Source organism: Xenopus laevis, chromosome 2S (assembly GCF_017654675.1).
Source record: "Xenopus laevis strain J_2021 chromosome 2S, Xenopus_laevis_v10.1, whole genome shotgun sequence".
In the NCBI taxonomy this organism is placed as follows: Eukaryota; Metazoa; Chordata; class Amphibia; order Anura; family Pipidae; genus Xenopus; species Xenopus laevis.
Window position 1 is genome coordinate 168,987,866 of NC_054374.1, and position 19,332 is coordinate 169,007,197.

The 19,332-nt window shown below is 41.1% G+C and overlaps 1 protein-coding gene across 1 annotated transcript; it reads left to right on the plus strand.

The window, feature by feature from the left end:
- The first annotated feature begins 435 nt into the window (after nt 1-435).
- On the plus strand, nt 436-11,685 carry LOC121400815 (vomeronasal type-2 receptor 26-like). Its single transcript, XM_041584774.1, has 6 exons — nt 436-838; nt 2,717-3,005; nt 6,251-7,060; nt 8,008-8,244; nt 8,486-8,624; nt 10,420-11,685. Exons 1-6 carry the CDS (start codon nt 519-521, stop codon nt 11,319-11,321), a joined length of 2,697 nt encoding a protein of 898 aa, XP_041440708.1. The 5' UTR covers nt 436-518; the 3' UTR covers nt 11,322-11,685.
- Nucleotides 11,686-19,332: the final 7,647 nt, after the last annotated feature.

The following is a 19,332-nucleotide window of genomic DNA, read 5'->3' on the forward strand; positions in this document are numbered from 1 at the left end:
AATAAATTAAATATAAAAAAAAATAAAAAATTTGGATTTTTATAAAATGGAGAAATTCCGACTAAGAAATCCGCTACTATTGGCCCAGCGCGGGCGGAATAATGAGCAGAGCAGTCTGGATGGAAACGACTACATTAGTAAATAAGCCCTTCGGAAAGAGTTAAGTGTAAAGCCGTTAGCAAATGACAAGAGCTGAGAATAAACAATTCCACAAGTAGAAAACATAGTTATCCTAATTACAACCTGCCAGGTCTATTCTGATGGATCCAGTGGGGATGCGCTGGCCAGAGATAGAGACTGGAGTAAATAAATACTGGGGGGCCGGTACATCCCCCACTTGCTGTGTGACAGGAGAGAGACACTGTCATTTCCTACTGATAATCCCTTCTTTTATTATCTGCTGAATCTGCTCCACTTCTCCTGGCTCCCCCCGTCCCCACAGCTCAGTGCTCCGGCATCTCCCTCCATCTCTGTAGGGAACGTACCATTTGCAGCCCATACAGGAGGGAGCTGGTAGGATGAGTATAGTGCTTTCTCTGCAGCAGGCTGCCATCATTATTCTGTGTTATTTCATTCTCAGATCATTCCCACTCTCACAAAGATACTGTATGCTAAATCCAATTCCTTGGGCTCTGATTGTTCTTCTCTTCTGTCCAGGAGCCAAAGAAGTGTCAGCTCTGCAGCCAGGCTGCACCCTGGAGGGCACATCTGAAGACTATGAGTTGTATGAAGATGGAGACATAATGATTGCAGGGGTGCTGGAGATTCTAAGGATCTTTTATAATATTCCTGTTTCCTTCTGGAGACCCCCTTCTTTTGCATCTCTTAAAGAAAAGCTGTAAGTTCTGCTGGGAACCATAACATGTTCACTATAAGGTATGGGACCTGTTATACAGAATGATCAGAACCTGGGGTTTTCCAGATAAAAGATCTTTCTATAATTTGGATCTTCATACCTTATGTCTACTAGAAAATCATATAAACATTAAATAAAGCCAATAGACTGGTTCTGCTTCTAATAAGGATTAATTATATCTTAGTTGGGATCAAGTACAAGCGAATGTTTTATTACTACACAGAAAAAGGAAATTAAAATTATTTTGAAAAATTAGAATTAATTTCAAATTGAGTCTATGGGAGTCGGCCGTCCTATATTATTAATGGACACCAGAAATCAAATGAAATATTCTCCTACAAGTTTGAGTAGAAACAGATTTCGGTGAAAGGAAAGGGACCCCAGAAGAGAAGGTGGAACGCTGAGGGGGGGGGCAGCTCTGGACGGGTGATGGGGGCACAGATAAATAGAACTGGCACTATAACTAAAAGTTTGCTAGGATAGCTTTACTTTCCCTTTAAATAAAGATTTATACAATATATTCAAATGAAATGCTAATATTGCATCATTCATTGTACAACCAGCAAAATAATCCAAAATGAGATAAAAGATGTTTCTGTTACTTTATATTGTGGGTTAATGCTCTTGTTCTTTTCTGTCTAAAATGCTGCACAGCTATGGGATCTGCTATCCAGAAACCCGCTATCCAGAAGCTCTGAATTACAGAAAGGCCATCTCCCATAGACTCCACTGTATCCAAATAATCTAAATTTTTCTGTGTAATAATAAAACAGTCGCTTGTACTTGATCCCAACTGAGATATAATTAATCATTATTGGGGGCAAAACAGGCAGGTAAAGCAGCAACACAAGCATCACATTCATTTAGTCGTATCATTTCATTCATTTTATTTCCATTACATCTTATTTGACACTAACCAGAGACACAAGCAGCTTCCCTCCAGCCCCTCAGATGTAGGTTTTCAGGCTGGTGCTGGGGGGCTGCTAATGGGACAAACTGTAATAGACAAAACCTATAGGAAGTGTTTAGCCTGAGCCCCTCTCTATATCATAAACGTCAGCTCAAGTACCTTAACCCTATATAGAAAAATGTTAGTATAACTATATCACTAGCTATTGTCTGCAGTGACCCTACTGGCACGCCTAGGGATTGTATTGACCTGCCTGGGGTTAATGGAATGCTCATTGTCCGTATGCAAGGAGGGGCCAACGTTGGATTAAACTATTTCGTACTATTATATGATGCAAATGCTTCTCTTTCACTCTGGGCCTGATATTTTGTTGAGATGACCCAGAACATCTGTCAAAAATGGATTATTAAATTATTCTCCAATCCATGAACATTGCTGCCCATCTCATTCTCTTCTCCAATGTGTCACCTCTATAATTCCCTCTTTAATTACTCAGTGCCCCCCATACATAGCCTTTAGTCTGCACATGACCCCCTTCTCTCCTCCTCTCCAATTATTTCTTCTCATTCCTCTCTCAGGATTCTTACTCTGACTCCCCCGTTAGTTATTCTCAGAGCCTCCAAGTTACAGACATTCCTTTAAGACCTGCTGTTTCATTTAAGCCTCTAACCTGTCCTTCAGCAACTTGGCCACCTACCTACAGTACCTACCTACTTATTCTTCCCTCACTCACTCACTCATATCTGTTTCCCATCTCTCACTATAATCTTCCCATTACTATCCTAACAAACAGGTTACCCTCACCACATCTCTTTCTATTAGATTGTAAGCTCTCCTGAACAGGTTCATCCCCCTTTTGTCTACAACAATATCCAATCACAACAGTGATGTGCAACAATATAAATAATGATGATATTTGGTTGGCTGAAGCATTTCTCTGTGTGTAACAGGATTTCATTCCGTAATTATCGGCACATGGTTGCCTTTATTTACGCTATTCAGGAGATCAACCAGAGAGAGGACCTTCTACCCAACATCACTCTTGGTTACAGGATCTTTGATTCAGCAAGTAATGAGCATGAAGCCATCTTGAAAACGTTTCTGTTGATGTCTGGAGGAAGGATCTTGGCTCCAAATTATATTTGCCAGGAGAAAAGAATGGTGGCTTTTATAGGGGACTTGGGCTCTGCCACTTCTCGGGTCATTTCTGTGATAACAGGAATCTATCACTATCCTCAGGTACCTTTATTTATCACCAGATGCAGAAATCATTGTTCTACTATTGATTAGACACACATAGAATATAGATATATATACAACTGAGGGCTGTTGTGGAGGGCAACTTACCAAATTGAAGATTCCTCAAACCATCTTAAAGGGGAACTATTGTGAAATGAAATAGTAATATGAGCTTCATCTCACTGAAAAAAGAAACTTTCTAAATATAAATATAGTTACCCATTCTGATTAAAAGAAATAAGATTCCAGCTAAATATTGGGAAGGGGTTTGTAACAGTGAGAGCTGTGAAGATGTGGAATTGTCTCCCTGAATCAGTGGTACAGGCTGATACATTAGATAGGTACAAGGAAGGGTCGGATGCTTTATTCACCAGTAGCTCCTCCCAGCAGACAGGAGGGAGCCAATGAGATTAGAGGAGGGAAAGGGGTGTTACAGGGAGAGCTGGGAAGTGAATCAGGGGTACAGGCTGATACATTAGATAGGTACAAGGAAGGGTCGGATGCTTTATTCACCAGTAGCTCCTCCCAGCAGACAGGAGGGAGCCAATGAGATTAGAGGAGGGAAAGGGATGTTACAGGGAGAGCTGGGAAGTGAATCAGTGGTACAGGCTGATACATTAGATAGGTACAAGGAAGGGTCGGATGCTTTATTCACCAGTAGCTCCTCCCAGCAGACAGGAGGGAGCCAATGAGATTAGAGGAGGGAAAGGGGTGTTACAGGGAGAGCTGGGAAGTGAATCAGGGGTACAGGCTGATATATTAGATAGGTATAAGGAAGGGTCGGATGCTTTATTCACCAGTAGCTCCTCCCAGCAGACAGGAGGGAGCCAATGAGATTAGAGGAGGGAAAGGGGTGTTACAGGGAGAGCTGGGAAGTGAATCAGGGGTACAGGCTGATATATTAGATAGGTATAAGGAAGGGTCGGATGCTTTATTCACCAGTAGCTCCTCCCAGCAGACAGGAGGGAGCCAATGAGATTAGAGGAGGGAAAGGGGTGTTACAGGGAGAGCTGGGAAGTGAATCAGGGGTACAGGCTGATATATTAGATAGGTATAAGGAAGGGTCGGATGCTTTATTCACCAGTAGCTCCTCCCAGCAGACAGGAGGGAGCCAATGAGATTAGAGGAGGGAAAGGGATGTTACAGGGAGAGCTGGGAAGTGAATCAGTGGTACAGGCTGATACATTAGATAGGTACAAGGAAGGGTCGGATGCTTTATTCACCAGTAGCTCCTCCCAGCAGACAGGAGGGAGCCAATGAGATTAGAGGAGGGAAAGGGGTGTTACAGGGAGAGCTGGGAAGTGAATCAGGGGTACAGGCTGATATATTAGATAGGTATAAGGAAGGGTCGGATGCTTTATTCACCAGTAGCTCCTCCCAGCAGACAGGAGGGAGCCAATGAGATTAGAGGAGGGAAAGGGGTGTTACAGGGAGAGCTGGGAAGTGAATCAGGGGTACAGGCTGATATATTAGATAGGTATAAGGAAGGGTCGGATGCTTTATTCACCAGTAGCTCCTCCCAGCAGACAGGAGGGAGCCAATGAGATTAGAGGAGGGAAAGGGGTGTTACAGGGAGAGCTGGGAAGTGAATCAGGGGTACAGGCTGATATATTAGATAGGTATAAGGAAGGGTCGGATGCTTTATTCACCAGTAGCTCCTCCCAGCAGACAGGAGGGAGCCAATGAGATTAGAGGAGGGAAAGGGGTGTTACAGGGAGAGCTGGGAAGTGAATCAGGGGTACAGGCTGATATATTAGATAGGTATAAGGAAGGGTCGGATGCTTTATTCACCAGTAGCTCCTCCCAGCAGACAGGAGGGAGCCAATGAGATTAGAGGAGGGAAAGGGGTGTTACAGGGAGAGCTGGGAAGTGAATCAGGGGTACAGGCTGATATATTAGATAGGTATAAGCAAGGGTCGGATGCTTTATTCACCAGTAGCTCCTCCCAGCAGACAGGAGGGAGCCAATGAGATTAGAGGAGGGAAAGGGGTGTTACAGGGAGAGCTGGGAAGTGAATCAGGGGTACAGGCTGATATATTAGATAGGTATAAGCAAGGGTCGGATGCTTTATTCACCAGTAGCTCCTCCCAGCAGACAGGAGGGAGCCAATGAGATTAGAGGAGGGAAAGGGGTGTTACAGGGAGAGCTGGGAAGTGAATCAGGGGTACAGGCTGATACATTAGATAGGTATAAGAAGGGGTTGGATGGTGTTTAGCAAGTGAGGGAATACAGGGATATGGGAGAGAGCTCATAGTACAAGTTGATCCAGGGACTGGTCCCATTTTGGAGTCAGGAAGGAATTTTTTCCCCCTCTGAGGCAAATTGGAGAGACTTCAGATGGGTTTTTCACCTTCCTCTGGATCAACTGACAGTTAGGCAGGTTATATATAGACTTAAGGTTGAACTTGATGGACGTGTGTCTTTTTTCAACATAACTTACTATGTTACTGTATAATTAAAAATGTATCGATATGTTAATATTTTTATTTCAGCATCTGTTTCTAATACATCCTTTAAGGGGGTTGCACTTTTTACAACCCCCCCCCCGCAAAATAATAAAATGACTTTGATTGAAATCATGTCTCTCTACCTGCAGGATTTGTGCCAGTCAGTTCCCCTCCCCCCAGCCCTATTGTCAATGAAAATCTGACTCCGACCTCTGCATAAAGAGAGAATGAAGAGATTCAGGCTGCTGAGAGGGGGAGAGTGAAGAGTAACTTTCAGAAACAGGACAGACTTTTGAATTGATTATATTTTAGAAAGTTTCATATTTGCATGAGATAAAGTATCTATACTTTTTAATGTCTCAATAGTTATCCTTTAATAAAGCTACACTTTATAAAATATAAGGGTCTATTTGCACCCCTGTTTGTGTAGGAACAGTTAGATACAAAACCTTCTTCACTCCCTTCTTCTTTCTGTTTAACTTTCCCCTTTCCCCCTTCTCTCTATACATGAGTTTTCATCATTTCCTCTTCTCTCTCCATCTTTTTCTCCTGATGTTCTTCTGTGATCTTCACTTGCTCATAAGCCAACTTTATTCCGTCTTTATCCTGCCACTTCACTTTCCTTATTGCTCCTATGTCCCCATTCTCCCCATTGACATCTTTATGTCTCTTCTTCTTTAATTATTCCCCTTTGTCTTTCTTTATTTTCTGGTTCCTCAGAGGTCCCTATTATGATCTCCCACTGTCACTTGTAGGCTTGATGGACCATCCTTATATGACATTTGCTTCCTTCCTTAGATCAGTTATGGATCAATGGACACCACTTTTACAGACCGCGTGCGTTTCCCATTTCTCTACCGTACGGTGCCCAATGAGCGCTACCAACACATCGCCATTGTCCAACTCCTGAAGCACTTTGGCTGGATTTGGGTGGGAATAGTCATATCAGATGATGAGAGTAGCCACCGGGGAAGCCAAGACCTGCTCAACTTGTTGGCCAGAAATGGGATCTGTGTGGAATTTCTATGGATTTATGGAACAGACGAACATTTCAGTGACATTGAATCTCAGTTCAAGACGATAAGACGCGTGAGAAAATCATCAGCAAAAGTGGTGATATTTTACTGCAACAAACATATCTTTGATTATTTTATAGAGACCTACACCGCTCGGAATTACCCCGATAAGATATGGATCAACCTATCAATGTCGTTTTATTTTGTAGATAAAACCATGCGTTCGCTTGTTGGCAGATTAAAGGGAACATTAGCCTTCTCAGTGAGAAAAGGAGAAATCCCTGGGCTCCGAGATGCGCTACTCCAGTCTCCACAGAATCACCCGCACAATTCAGTGATTGCCATTCTCTGTTTCTCATATTTTGGTTGTTTTCCACCAACACAGCATTTTGACTATGGAAATAAGAGATGCCCTGAGAATATAACATTGCGGCTGCTTCCCCAAATGTTGTACGATGTGGAGAATTTCCGCATTACTTACAGTATTTATATGGCTACCTACCTGCTTGCACAAGCCTTGCACTCAGCCCTGGGGCACCTTGGGGGTCCCACCGCTAATTCACATCTCAGTGATACCATAAAGCCCTGGCAGGTTGGAACTGATTGGAATGTTCCATTAACTTATATTGGATATTGATAATGGAGATGCTACAGATTCATTAATGTCAAACTGCTGATAATGATACAAATTTCATTCTATTGGGAAAACAATTGGCCGATGTAATAATGAGTCTGTTTTGTACCATTTTACAGCTACTCATTCCATTTAATTCATATTTATAAGTGTCTAATATTGTGTAACAAATCAATTCTTTTGTGTTGTTTTAACAATTGCATGACAATATTTTCCCTCCAGTGATTTACATTATTGCCGGTGGGAAGGGAACGTTGGGTGTTGTGTTGCCCCCATTGGAGGAGATAAAGAATCCTTTCATACCTGTAACTGTAATTCTCTTTTCCTGGCCACTCTCCAGCATTTCGTACCCCAATTGGGGCAGTTGCTTTCTATTACAAGAGGTGGATGGGTTCAAAGAGTGAATTTAAAGTTTCAGAGGGGGAGGGACATTGTGGTCTATAGGAGGAGCCCCCCGGTTGTAATGCTGATATGGAGTGGCCAGGAACAAAGAATTCCATCCACCTGTGCCTCAAGTTTAGTGAGAACAACCTGATGTTTTTTAATAATTCCAGCCCCCCCTTATCTTAAATTCAGAAGAAATTAAATATGGAGTTTCTTTTATTAATGCCCTGGCCGCAACTGTTATGCCCCTTAGTTCTCTTTCAGAAATCACATGCATCAGGCACCCTGCTCCTACCAGCACCCCTTAACTGCTGCATCTGCATCCCATGCAAGCGAGATGACTGGTCGGAGCAGAGATGGGGTGCCTCAGGGATCTAATACATGAGTGCTTGTACATTGCACCCATCTATTATAAATGAATCCTGTGTTTATATGTTTCTCAGTGGTCTGGTAACCCCAACATTGTTCATAAGGAAATCTGGTGCAAACCCAGTGCTACAATGTTTCCCTTTAATTCACAGCTGAAAAGAAAACTGAAAGGAGCTTATTTTCTATCCTCCTCTGGGGAGAAGATTTCCTTTACCAGTGAAGGGGATGTGCCCGGGGTGTTTGATATCACAAACTGGGTTGGAACCACGGGGGTAACGGGACCCACCCTGACTCCTGTCACAGTCGGACACTTCAACTCCTCTGCACCAGAAGGTCAACAGCTCCGCATTAATGACAGTGACATTCACTGGAACCCGAGAGTTATAATGGTATGATCCACTCAATATGATTGTAACTAGTCTATGCTGTATGTACCACCGTATTGCAGAGACTTACTCTTATTAAAAGCACAACATGGAATCATTATTCAACTAGCAAATAAGATTACTCAAACAAGTGTCTTGTACATGAAAACTCCAAATATTAGTCGCTGAAATTAATATTGGATGAATCCTATTTTAGAGGTTCACCCATTCATCCTAATGTATAAATCCAACTGTTTTTCCTTAGGATAACTTCTCATCAGCCCCTTCCTCAGTCTGCAGTGAGCGCTGTTCCCCTGGATACAGGAAAGCCCTCCGACAAGGACACCCCATCTGCTGCTATGACTGTGTTCCATGTGCAGAAGGACAGATCTCCAACTCAACAGGTTGAGTAAAGGACTTTAAAGACCTTAGAGGAATAACCCAAAAGAATGGGAGGGAGAGAAGGGCATAGCCAGAATGGGCTGAGAATATGGAGGTTTAAAAGAAAGAAAAGGTGGAAAGTAGAAGAAATAGGGAAAAAGTGAGTTACATGAGTAAATTTGGCTATAGAACTGGAAAGAAAAATTGTGGATGCAATAAAGGGCTGTGCCAAATACATGGTTAAATAGGGTTTTAGGAGCAGAAGAGTCGAAATAGTGGGCACAACAAAATAGAATAAAATACAAAATGGAAAAGAATAAGGGAAGAAGGAAAAAAGGTTAAAGCAGAAGAATGAATCTAATAGGAGAGAGAGAGAAAATGAGAAGAGGAGGGAAGAGATGAGTTGAAGAGTAGAGAATAGTTAAATGGTAACAATAGAACATACATAGAAGGGGTTCCTAAACTGAGGGACTGCTCCTCCTGGGGAGTTTGAAGTTGCAGCAGGAGGAGCTCAGACTGAAGGGCAGTTAGAGATAACTAAGTTACACACTCAAAGACTATCTTGAAGGCCAATTAAGGGGAGGTTTGGGGTGAATATGTATTTGTTGTGATAGATATTCTTAAAACTATAACTAAATAATGGATTCACAAATATTTTCCTGTAGTCATGAGCTAAGGTGGCTCAGACTAAAGGTTGGACCTTCAAGTTGGGTTGGAACTGAATGAGTTTGATAGCTACTGGTATACAGAAAGGAAGGGAACTGCAGAAGGTTGAGAGAAGACAACTTGCATAGAAAGAGAGTGAAATGAGAATGGGAACAAGTTGGACAAAAAGTATTGTGACTGGACTAGTACTAACTTCGTAGAAAACTGTCTGTACTGTTCTCACGTTACAACTCCCTCTATCTCCCAGCAGAGCTGGCATTATAGGACTCCACCTTTATATACCTCCAATAACAGTCTTTTAGGTGTTACTCAAGGTGGAATGCAGTTCATTCATTTCCCAGCATTATGTATTGTTACTCTACATGGTGGTATCAGGGCATTAGTTTCAGCCAATGGCAGTACTCACTAATAGATGCCCAATCCAAGTCCAAGTTCAAACCCCTCTAAGTGGTGTCCATTATTGGATCTATCACTAATCATATTTACTTGAGTCCCTATACTGGTGGCTAATACCCAGTGCACTTCTACTCTCCTCAGTGGAGCTTCTGGCTTTTAAACTTAGCCTGACTCCTATACTCTTGGATTGAGGTATTACAGGATCTAATATCACAATGGCTAGTCCTAACTATCTGGGAATTCTCCTACTACCACTGTCTCTAGTCTCTGGTATTTCAGAATCTCCCACTTACTCTACTACATGGGGTTCAAAGGATCCTGTTCTCCCAACATTTTTATAGACATGGGGACATAATCCTGGCCAACAGGAAAGTTTCAGGGCATGACTGATTAAGGGCAAAGAAAGGGGACTTCTCTCTCTTCCCAACTGCAAATAGAATCAGCCTGGTGCTAAAATGAACATTTAAGGGGACTTTAGTAAAACACTGCGTACAGTAGGAACCCAAGAGAAAAGATTGAATGAGAGAAAATGTTCATAGAAAATGAAAACGTGGAAGTAATGGAAATATTAAAATAGAAAACAGAGCAAAATGAAGTGGGAGAAACACAAGGAAAGAGAATTTATAGAAGGGAGTTGAGCTGTAAGAGAAAGGTTAAGGTTGTGTAGAAAGGAGACTCATGTTCTGTAGGTATTTAATATCCAGTATAACATGGAAGCTGTGTGGCCTGATCATGATTGTTACTGTATCTATTTAGATTCTGATAACTGCATCACCTGCCATGAGAGTGAGTGGTCCAATAAGAAGAAAGATATGTGCATCCCAAGAACTGTAGACTTCCTGTCACATGGGGACTATCTGGGCTCTGGATTGGTTTCTCTTTCAGTAGTGAGTGCTGTAGTGACCTGCTCAATGTTGTGCATCTTCTGTATCCATAACAACACTCCAGTAGTGAAGGCCAATAACCGGGAGCTCAGTTACATCTTACTGCTCTCCATCTTCTTCTCTTTCCTTTGTGTCTTGTTATTCATTGGGCGACCTCAGAAAGTCACCTGCCTGCTCAGACAAGTTACATTTGGGATCAATTTTACACTTTCTGTCTCTTGTGTCCTGGCTAAAACGGTCACAGTTGTCATTGCCTTTAATGCCACAAAGCCTGGAAGCAAGATAAAGAAATGGGTGGGAACCAGAGTGTCCATCTGGCTGGTCCTTCTCTGCTCACTGGTCCAGGTTGGGATATGCCTGGTCTGGCTGATCTCCTCCCCACCATTCCCAGACTATGACACTCACACTTACACTGGGAAGATGATATTACAATGTAATGAAGGTTCTGTCACTGCATTCTACACTGTGATTGGTTACATGGGATTCCTGTCTGCATTAAGTTTCATTGTTGCTTTCCTGGTTAGGAAGTTACCAGACAGTTTCAATGAGGCCCAGCTGATCACTTTCAGTATGCTGGTGTTCTGCAGTGTTTGGGTGTCCTTCATCCCAGCGTACCTGAGCACCAAGGGCAAATACACGGTGGCTGTGGAGATCTTTGCTATCCTGACTTCCAGTGCAGGGCTGCTGGGCTGTATCTTCATTCCCAAGTGCCACATTATCCTCTTCCACCCTGAGAAGAACACTCGGAGACACCTCATTGGGAAACTGGGATGATGAGTATGGGGAGGTTGTGCTGTGTCGTTCCCCTAAATCATTCTTGTTCTTAAAATATATGAATTTAAAATGTTAGAGTTAAATAGAGTTAGTTTATTTATAATATTTTCTTATTTTGGAATACATTTACATTACATCATCAGCTGATTTACTTGCTTTCCAGCTACTCATTTATTTGGTACCACATAGTCCATATAGGACTGGACCATATAGTCCTGAATTGTGTTCTGCCCCTTCCTCTGAAAGACCCTCCGAGCCAAAACAATTTGCAGCCCCCTGTGTCTGGTTCAATGGAACACGGACATTGATGTTAGTGGCATGAACTACTGTAACATAAACAAAATCATGAAATCTTTTTTTGTGCTGGGAGAATTGAGTTTTGTAAGTGGCAATTAATGGAAACATTTTGTGCACTAATTTGGTTGTTATAACCTGCAGATTTAGCCCCTTGAGATCAGGTCAGTACTTTACTGGTCCAGTTGTATTTCTTTCTAACTTAAAGGAGAAGGAAAGGTTAAAACTAAGTAAGCCTTATCAGAAAGGTCCATCTAAATATACCAGTAACCCCTCAAAGTAATGCTGCTCCTCAGAGTCCTCTGTCAAAAGAAACATCACATTTCTTTCCTTCTATTGTGTACTCATGGGCTTCTGTATCAGACTTCCTGCCTTCATCTTAAACCTCCTTGCCCTGGGCAAGAGCATGCTCAGTTTGCTCCTCTCCCCCCCCTCCCTTCTCTACTGTAATCTGAGCCCAGAGCAGGGAGAGACTCAGGCAGGAAGTGATGTCACACCATGTTAATACTGCAGCTCCTATTCTAAACAAACAGAGAGTTTCTAGAGCTGGTTACTCAGGTATGGTAAAACATTCTACAGAATAAATATAGCATTCTAGCTTGCACTATTGCAGCTAATCTATTGGCAATAGAATGCCTCCGTAGCTTTCCTTCTCCTTTCAGGTATGGGATCCATTATCTGGGAAACCATTATCTAGAAAGCTCCAAATTACTGAAAAGCCATCTCCCATGGACTTCATTATAAAGAAATAATACACATTTTTAAAAACTATTTCCTTTTTCTGTATAATAATAAAACAGTCACTTGTACTTGATCCCAACTAAAATATAATTAATCCTTATTGAAAGCACCAGCCTATTGGCTTTATTTCATGTTTATATGATTTTCATGTAGACTTAAGGTATGAAGATCCAAATTATGTAAAGATCCATTATTCAGAAAACCCAAGGTCCCGAGGATTCGGATTAACAGGTCCCATACCGGTATTAAAAAAAAACATTTGCTGGAATCTATTGGGTAAAGTGCCATCAGGCAGGGACGGCATTGGCTCATAGATGTGGCCCCTGTTCTGGCAAGTGAGAGTCGACGGCATTATGATCTGATGGTTTGGGGCCCACATACAGGATCCAAATCAGGCAAATAAAACTCAGTTACCCTGAGAAAGTAGCGACTATACAGGTACAAAACGAGTAGGTTTTTTCCATAGCTACACACCCACTGTATATTGCTTTCACACTGTGTGATTCAATAAAGCCGACTTGATATTACCCAGCGTCTTCCCTGTGGAATGATCAGTGATACAAGCGAGTAGTTTATAGCGCAATTTCACAGCATTCGGGAGGAGGAACCGAACTGACAAAGGAACACCGCGCAAAGGGTGAGCTCCGCTATACCGACACCCTAAATGCTTGTTGTAAACAAAACTCACTGAGTGATCAGATCTCTATATATATCCAGCGAGGGTCACTACCTTCACATAAATTCACATAAATTCACATAGCAATAGCAAAACAGCCCAGGGGTCTACAACAGTCAAGGTGGGAAATGATACAAAACATAAACCACTAAGTTAACAAATTGATTTTTGCAGTAAAAAACATCATGTTTGGCAAAAGAATCTTTCATCAAAGTCCCATCTGGTAATTCTTAGCCCCTGCAATGGGATGTCATTATCATATTGTGATATTAACAAAATGGAAATAGTTAAAGTGCTAAATAGTACATTAATTAGTGTATTCATTAGTAGTGGAGTTTGCTGTGGGATTCACATTATAATCTGCAGAAGAGAAGCCAGTAAGGGACTGACCTAATGTGTTGCAGAGTTTGAGGAGCAGAATCAGCAGAGGATTTAGTATTCAGGCCCCATAGAATGAACAGAGCAGCAATGAATGAGGAGCCCAAGTCTTATCTTCATTAACAAGCCATGATGTTCCTGGAATGGTTCCTGGAATGGTGAAGCGTCTCTGGTCTTTACATGTCTTTGCCAATGGCAGTTTTGAGAAATGCTGGAGGGATATTGGTGGAGTTTTACAGTTGAAATTTTCCAGGGGCCTCAGTCAAGTCCTGTATGAACTTCATTGATCTTATCACAAGAAATAGAAATCGCTGGAACATCATCAGATTTCAACTCTGTTAGTGGCTTTCCATATGTGTTAGGTGCCACAGATTGCCCTTTAACCCTCCACTAGACACAGGACCTGCCTTTCCAAATGGGAGAAGTTACTGCTCACTAAATATTCAACTTGAAAGACTAAAGATTCAGCAATCTAATCATTTTCTGTTTGTGACTGTATTAATTATCAGAAGAATGTCATGGTTGGTGTATAGGCTCCACGTGATGCTCATACCCTCAAGCACTTGGGACTCACTGCTCAGTTTTTCCATCCTAGAATTCCACAAAAACACGAAAATTTGTCTTATAATCTTTTTCAAACATTTATCCGGAGCCGGAAACACACAACTTATATATAGCAAAATTGGTAACAATACTGCTTTAATTACAAGTATCCTTCCTTCTATAGTTAAAGACCATAAAGCCCAGAAGTCAATTTTTTTCTTTATTCTATTATGCACTCGTTCCCAACTATCCTTCCCATACAAATCCTCTCCAAAAATCACACCTAGCACTTCAATCCCTTTTTTTCCCACGGGCCACCCACAACACTCTATTTCCTCCCATACACCAAACACCTTCCATACACTCTTTTCTACATTTAATTTAAAACCACTTGCCATACAAAACATCTCAATCAACATCTTTGCCCTCCTCAAACCCACATTTGATTTACATATTACAGTTACATCATAGCCTATAACATTCAAGTCTCTTCCGCCACTACCAGGTATTTCCACTCCCCTTACCAATTTATCTTTTCTTAACATACACATGAAAGGTTCAATCACACAAATAAATAATACTGGAGATAGTGGGCATCCTTGCCTCACTCCTGTATGCACATCCACTTCCTCACTCAAAAACCCATTTACCTGCACTTTACTTACAATCTCTTTATACAAACATTTGATCCATCCCATCATCCTCTCTGGAACACCCATACACTCTAACACCCTAAACATAAATTCATGCACTACACGATCAAAAGCTTTTTCAAAATCCACAGCTACCACCCCCACAGACACTCCTCTCTCTCTACTATACCAGATTGCATCACGTAACAACATCAAACTTTCCCTTATCTGCCTTCCTGGAACTGCACATACTTGCTCCACTCCCACCATTTTCTCAACCACATTTTTCAACCTATTTGCAATAATCTTAGCTATCAGTTTATATTCTACATTTAATAACGATATAGGTCTCCAATTTCTCAGATGGCTTTTCTCTCCCTTCTTATATAACAAAACAATTAAACCCTCTTTCATACTTTTTGACATTTGACCCATTTCCAAAACATTCTTACATACTTCATACACACTTTCCCCTATTAAATGCCAACATGCACAGTAGTATTCCACTGACAGCCCATCACTGCCTGGAACTTTACCTTTCTTCATACTCCTCAAGCTTTCATCACACTCACTTTTTGAAATATCCTTACTTAAAATTTCTTTTTCCAAATCATCCAAACAACACTCAATTTCTTCTAAGCATTCTTTTTCTATAGATCTATCTTGCACTTTCTCTGTATAGAGATCATTATAAAACGCTCTTATTACATTCAAAACGTCATGGTTCCCTTGTACCAACTCCCCATTTTTTCCAAGCACATTCACCATATTTGTTCTCTTTCCAAACACCTTTTTAAAGAAAAATTTAGAACATTTTTCATCCTTTTCCTTAACTACCAATTTTGCCTGTGCTACAATTTTCTTCCCTTTTTCCGTCAATACATTTCTCACTTTTTCCCTTGCTTCTTTTATTTCATCGTTCACTTCCTCCCCCAACCTTCTCAATTCTTCTAAGTATTCAAGTCTTATTTGCCACATATGAAATTCATTTCTTTCCTTCCAAACTTTTTCACACCCCTTTATAACAAAAAATCTTTTGGTTGCCATCTTCACCCATTCCCACCACTCCACTATGTTAATGAACTCATGTTTTCTCGAATGCCATTTCTTAAACAGACCCTCATATTCCTTTTTTATTACTTCATCATCTAACAAAGTTACATTTAATTTCCATATTCCTTTGCCATATTCACTCTCACCACTTATGTTTACCATGCACTCCAAACATACATGATCCGAGAAAGGGAATCTTCGCGAATTACAGTTCTGGACTTGAAATGATCTAGAAAGAAAAATAAAGTCAATTTTTGAGCACACATTTCCTGTATCACTGAAATATGTAAACCATTTTTGATTACCGCTTAAATTCTTAAAAGCATCTTGGAAACCAAAAGTGTTGATTAAATCTTTAAGTTCCTTACTTGAACTATCTAAACCACTCCCCTCTACCCTAGTACCCTCTCTATCACCCGCATTTAGAATGCAATTAAAGTCCCCCACCAGGATAACCTGTTCTCTTCCACTTAGAAAAAATTTTAGTTTTTCAAATAATTCAAGTCTTTCTCTCTCTCTTCCTGCAGGAGCATATACATTTATTAACTTAAAGGGAGTATTATTAATATGAAACTGTACTAAGAGTGCCCTGCCTTGCAAAATATGTACAACATTACTCACAACAAAATAATTATTTTTAAATAAAACATTACTACATTACATTGTAGACCATATGCATGACCCACTCTCCCACCCGCTTATCTTTGGCTCTTCAGACAAAAAGCATTCCTGTAGACATAAAATATCAAAATTAAATGATGACAAATTTTTCAATATTGCAGTTCTCCTATGCAAAGTCTTAATGCTCCTCACATTCATAGAACCTATTCGGAGCTGCATATTTAAAGAAAAGGAAAAAACAAAACAACTTCATCATGTATCGTTCTTTTTTTTTGCCATCCCTCTAGCATTTGTTCTGGCACTTGTTTTTGGCTCAGCCGTTTGAGCTCCCCTAGTACCTTGCATTTTTTGGACAGCATCTTCTTTTTTCTTTTTTGATTTAGAAATAACAGTCTCTGTCTCTGAAAAAAACAAAGTTCGAGTCAACTCCTCAACTCTCTCTTTATCCAAAAAGGCAGCAGATGGGACAGATGAATCAGAATCAATGGTTGCTGAAGATTCACCACCTGTTACTTCTGAGCTGGAAATGTCATCAGTCCATGGAGTGGAAGTGTTGCTCTCTGATCACTCTTTCTCTTAAGGGAGAGTTTGTCAACTTCCATCTCACCAGGATTTTCAGCATTTTCAACTAAAATATTTTCTGGGTTTTCACCTTCCGCACTTAATAGATCAGGGACTACCTCTGGAACATCCCTTGAATCCTCTTTTAATGGTGAAACAGGCTCCACAATCTCTAAATCTTTGCTTTCAGTCTCACCTGTTTCATGTTCCATCTCCAAAGAAGGACCTCGAACTGCTGCCGCATAAGACTTTACTTTTGGACATTGTCTCGCGAGATACTCGCCTGAGCCACATAGGTGACATTTTCTTCCCATCTGGCACTCAGCAGTCTTGTGCCCAGGTTTCCAGCAGTTTCTACAGCATTGACCAATTGTACAGTCCTCTTTTTTATGGCCAAAATTAAAACAACTCCGGCAAAAAGTTGGTTGTCCTGGGTAATACAAAAAGCCTTTATTACCTCCAATGGAAAAGGACTGGGGAGGATGGCACAAACCACCAACACCATTTGGGTCCCGTTCAAACTCAACCCAGAACCTTTTCTGACCATTAAAGGTCCCAAAAACATTATTCTGTTTTTCACCAGGTGATACATAACTACAGTATTTCCGTAAAAAGGCATGGATCTCTTCATTCCTCACGAAAGGATTAAACATATGCACAATCACTGGTGTTCTTTGTCTTGCACGGTACATCACAAAACGGATTCCTTCCAAGTCAGCATGCTCTCCAATCTCCAAATACCTTTGGTAGCAGGTATGCAGCTCGTTCACGGTACAAAAGGTAACGTCAAAAAATACTTGCTGGGGAAAGGATTGGACGCAAAAAATGGAATCATGCGTCATACCAAGAATCCCCTTGATTATCTTCTTCTGGATATGCATCAATCCCCACGTCTGTTTCTTCTCCTCTGGAACATACAGCTGAACTGTCTGGGGAGCGTCAGGAGGAACGTCAGACGCCATCATTCGCCATCAAAGGATTGCCTTCTCACAAGAGCATGCCTGTTTCCCTATAGCAGCAGCCCATTAACCATTTAAGGAGTAACGGGAGGGCCAAGAGCAGGGTCCTCTTGAGATTTTGCTCGAACTGTCTTAAACCCAATAGCAGCGAGAGCCCAACCCCTTAGGGAAGGGACTCAAGGCTGAGTAGAAGGGGCCATGCAAAGGCCGAGAAGCAATCACATTGGAAATGTCAGTCTATGATAAGATCTGACATTCCAACATATTACCATGGGTTGAGCTGTGCCAAGTAAGCCTCAACTTCCCTATCCCATAATACCATAGGGAGAGAACAACCCACCAAGTCTCCTTCATTTCCATATCGGTCAGAGTTGACCAATCACAAGAGGACTTTCCAATCCATGTCAAAGACTGCCTGTCAACAACATAGCCCTTTGCCTATTATAGATTACCCCCTTCCATACAAAACAATAGGAAGACCCACATCCATCTATCACAAGAACTGTCAGTCACATAGCCCTTTGCCTAGACTCTATCGCAATTAGAGATTACCCACTTACATGAAAAAAGTATAGGATCACCCAAGCACATCCATCACAAGATCTGTCATTCCAATACATGTGTAAAGCTGTGCCCAGTAAGCCTCAACTTTCCACTCCCGTAATACCATAGGGAGAGAACAACCCACCAAGTCTCCTTCATTTCCATATCGGTCAAAGTTGACAAATCACAAGAGGAATTTCTAATCCATATCAAAGCTGTCAACAACATAGCCTTTGTCTGTTTTGCCTTTAAGAGATTACCCACTTACATGAAAATACAAAATGAAAAAGAAGAATAGGCAAGAAAATAAAAGAATAGGCAATAAAATAGGTTAAAGCAGGAGAAAAAAATCTAATAGGAAAGAGAGAGAAAATGAGAAGAGGAGGGAAGAGATGAGCTGAAGAGTAGAGAATAGTTAAATGTATCACACTGGCAAAATATTATAGTAACAGTAGAACATACATAGAAGGGGTTCCTAAACTGAGGGACTGCTCCTCCTGGGGAGTTTGAAGTTGCAGCAGGAGGAGCTCAGACTGAAGGGCAGTTAGAGATAACTAAGTTACACACTCAAAGACTATCTTGAAGGCCAGTTAAGGGGAGGTTTGGGGTGAATATGTATTTGTTGTACTTGATATTCTAAGTTTCAGGTCCTGCCTAATGAAGGGCAGAGAAATGGAACTGCTCCCCCTTCCCAACTACAAATGAAATCAGCCAGGTGCTAAAATTAAGCCTTCAGGTGACTTTAGTAAAACAACTTCTACAATAAGAACCCAAGAGAAAAGATTGGAGGAAAATGTCAAAAGTGTAATAAAGAATTGAAATAATACAGAATACAAAAAAAGGAAAACATGGAAGTAATGGAAATATTAAAATAAACAACAGAGCAAAAAGGAGTGGGAGAAACACAAGTGAAGGGAATATATAGAAAGAAGTTGAGCTGTAAGAGAAAGGTTAAGGTTGAGTAGAGAGGAGAGTCTTATGTTCTGTAAGTATTTAATACCCAGTATAAC